Source organism: Dendropsophus ebraccatus, unplaced genomic scaffold, assembly GCF_027789765.1.
Source record: "Dendropsophus ebraccatus isolate aDenEbr1 unplaced genomic scaffold, aDenEbr1.pat pat_scaffold_1491_ctg1, whole genome shotgun sequence".
In the NCBI taxonomy this organism is placed as follows: domain Eukaryota; kingdom Metazoa; phylum Chordata; class Amphibia; order Anura; family Hylidae; genus Dendropsophus; species Dendropsophus ebraccatus.
This window is the reverse complement of record NW_027208913.1, coordinates 4,941-8,198: the sequence shown is the minus strand read 5'-3', so window position 1 is coordinate 8,198 and position 3,258 is coordinate 4,941. Positions and strand designations below refer to the sequence as shown.

Genomic DNA, 3,258 nt, shown 5'->3' with positions numbered 1-3,258 from the left:
TAGAGTTTACAGCCTAGTCTTTTCATATATTACTATTTTTTTTTAGTGACTCCATTATACAGGTATAACCACCACTGGGCACTTAAGGTAGGTGCTAATGTTCAGAGTTAGTGAAGCCGCACACATCCAGCACAGAAAGTGATCGATGTAGTAGAGCTGAATTTGTCACACACGTTAACAGAACCTATGTCAATGGACAAACTCCACTCTACATCGCCAAGTCACACAACTATTAAAGATGACAGGACAGTCTGGGCATCCAAAGTCACCACCACCGCCTAAGGTGGCGACAAGAGCATTAGCATTTCTGCACCAGTCACTCACACCAATGATTTATGTTTTCACATGATCGAACATGAAAGACGACCAAAGTCTCCTGGATAATCATTGACTGGTAATGGGGGTCAAAGAATGTGAATCATATGGAGTCTTGGCACCCAGACTAGCAATGAGCGGTTTATACATTAACCCATCGGGGGAGGTCGTATATATGAGTAAGAGGCACAGAACTAATGTAGTCATTTCAATAAACACCATTGATTTATTCTGTATAAAAAGCTTACAACCAAACTTTTATAAAAAGTTCAGCATGATTAAGTCTCATCATTACACATTTGCAGAAATGGAACATCCCTGCTACTGTACAAGGGGGCATAAGGGTTGGGGTGGGGGTAAGAGGAACTTTGAATAAAGAGTTCACAACGTCTTATTTATCTATATACAACTTGTCATCGAGTCCAGTCCGATAAAATCTCTATAGCCGGATCCTCCGTCCGCTCATTGCCTCCAATGCTTCACCTTTTTATTTAATAAAAGGCTTAAAAAAAGCTGATGGAAAAGTGGCAAATCCCTTGTGGTACGATGATAACTTCCACTCCCCATGTAGGAGAGATATAGTATAGAATTAAGCCTTCCGCCTTAGGAAAGGTCAATCGTAAGTCTTTTTCATAAATAACTAAAAACAGCAGTCCAACAAAAAAAGAAAAGAAAAAAAAAAAAGCTTGGCTGGGAATGGGTAGGAAAAAAAAAATAGGGCAAAAACAAAAAAAAAAATTGGATGCGAGTCTCTTTTCATAGCCACATTGAATCCCCTTGTTCCACAAGCTTCTGTACAAATGCAGTACTCAAATAATGAAATAGAGAAGTCTTGTAGCCATGTTGTGCAAAGAAAAACACAGTCAATGTGAACACCTGCAAGAGATTGAGAAGGAGGGTTTTAGTGGAAGAGATCAGTAGACAGACTGGCGCCAGTGAGGAAGCCACCACTGCACATTTAACCAAACACTCATGCTCCAGATGTACACAGGAGCTGGAGGTTAACCCTTACCGCACTGGAAGCTACGGGCTGCAACAAGCTGGGTGTCCGCCACGCTAGACCCCCCACAACCCCATTAACCCTTTAACCCACAGACAAAAACAGCACTCTTGTAAAAACTATGATCAGTTCTGCAATATGCAACATAGCAAGGGGTGACCCTGGGGTGTCAACCCATCAAGACGACCTGTGCAAGCCGGGTTTCCACAGGTTAAACGGTAACATATGATGGGAGAAGGGGAGGGGGGGGGGTCCTCAAACTCGTTCTGTTTGGATCCATTTAAGTGCAATGAATGTAGGCGCCAGTCGGCTGCTTGCACCAATTATTTGATTAAACGCAGCCACTTTAAGACGATGACAGGAGCCCGCAAGACGTTTAAGGCATTACTGAGAATTCCCAGCTTGTCTGCGGAGGGGGGGGGGGGTTTAGGAGGCTTCCAATACAAGGTTTAATAAAAGGAACCTCAATGGATCCCCATCTAAGACGGCACAGTCTACACCACGGCGTGACACTCACCATTTTGCTTAAGGACAAAGAGCTTTGCTGTCATTCGTGATGAACTCTGTTGATAGATCAGACGCCTGGAAGGAGAAGAGGAGACAAGCACGTGTTACTAGAAGGCGATGGGATGCGGATGGGAGAGAGGAGGAGGAGGGGGGATGATGGGGGGCACAAGAGGAGACAGAATAGAGGGGGATCAGACCAGACTAAGGGGGCATCATGGCCACAGATTTTTTTGCAATATCTGCTACACACCCAATAATAAGATGATGCTACAGTATATAACAATACAACTGATGTATGAATGAAATGTATACAGCATCAGGGTTATAGAGTGCTATGTTATTGTAGCAGGTTGCAGATTTAAAGGGCCAGTGTGCCTTGTGTAGCAGGCAGTGTCTGTACCTGCAGGGTCAGGATGCTGATGTCTGTGTTCAGGGTGGTCAGGGGGCTTCTGTTGGGGGAAGGGCTGGACAGCCTCGGTGGTGCAGGCTGACTATGCTCGGGTGAGAGTCCAGGGCGATCTGCAGGTCCAGGATGTAGTCGATGACATGCTGCAGGATTTCCATCTTGCTGACCTTCTTGTTCTGCGGGATGCTGGGCACCAGCTCCTTCAGCTTGGAGTAGCAGTCGTTCATGTTGTACAGCAGGCTCATAGGGTCATCCACTGGCGTTTTGCTCCGGGAGATGCCCAGGCTATGCTCCGTCAGGCTGCTTTTCCGGACAGATCGTACGGGGCTAAAGGCTTTCATGTTTTGATGTTGAATTGTTATAGAAGCAGCGAATCCCTCCCCGATCTGATCGATTACACGAACTAGGAGCGCGACTGACAGGCTCAGAGTGAGCAGAGCGGCCAGGAGCAGCGCCTTATATACCCAGGCACGGAGCGGCTGACAGGTGGGCGGGGCCCTCTGATGCTGATTGGCTGCGAGGGGCGACCGCGCTCTACTATTGGCTGGCAGTCGAGACTCGCGGAATGTGAATTTCTTCCGCATTCTAAACCAATGAGTGGCACCGGTGGGCGTGGCCTGTGTCATCACAGCTGTGCTAGTAAATAGTCGGTGTCACACTGTCAGTGCACAGAGCGCGGGCGGCGGCGGCAGTGAGCTGTCTCCTCATCAGGTGGAGCACTGTCTACATTACCTCATGTATGACTATATTCATAGGACATGGTGTTATGTGCTTTACGGCAGTGGCTCCAGCTGTTACAGCACTACAACTCCCAGCATGCCCTTACATGATATAGTGTATGCTATGCAGCTGTTTATGAACCTGTGGGTGTCCAGCTGTTGCCAAACTACAACTCCCAGAATGCCCTGACATGATTTTATATGCTTTACGGCAGTGTCTCCGGCTGTTACAGCACTACAACTCCCAGCATGCCCTTACATGATATAGTGTGCGCTATGCAGCTGTTTATGAACCTGTGGGTGTCCAGCTG

General features: G+C 47.1%; 1 protein-coding gene across 1 annotated transcript; it reads right to left on the bottom strand.

The window, feature by feature from the left end:
* Positions 1 to 517: 517 nt before the first annotated feature.
* Positions 518 to 2,679, bottom strand: LOC138775295 (DNA-binding protein inhibitor ID-2-like). Its single transcript, XM_069955894.1, is given in 4 exon segments — positions 518 to 1,191; positions 1,833 to 1,897; positions 2,223 to 2,299; positions 2,302 to 2,679. Coding segments are annotated over 3 exon segments (402 nt in total). The 5' UTR covers positions 2,570 to 2,679; the 3' UTR covers positions 518 to 1,191; positions 1,833 to 1,840.
* Between the last annotated feature and the right edge of the window lie 579 nt (positions 2,680 to 3,258).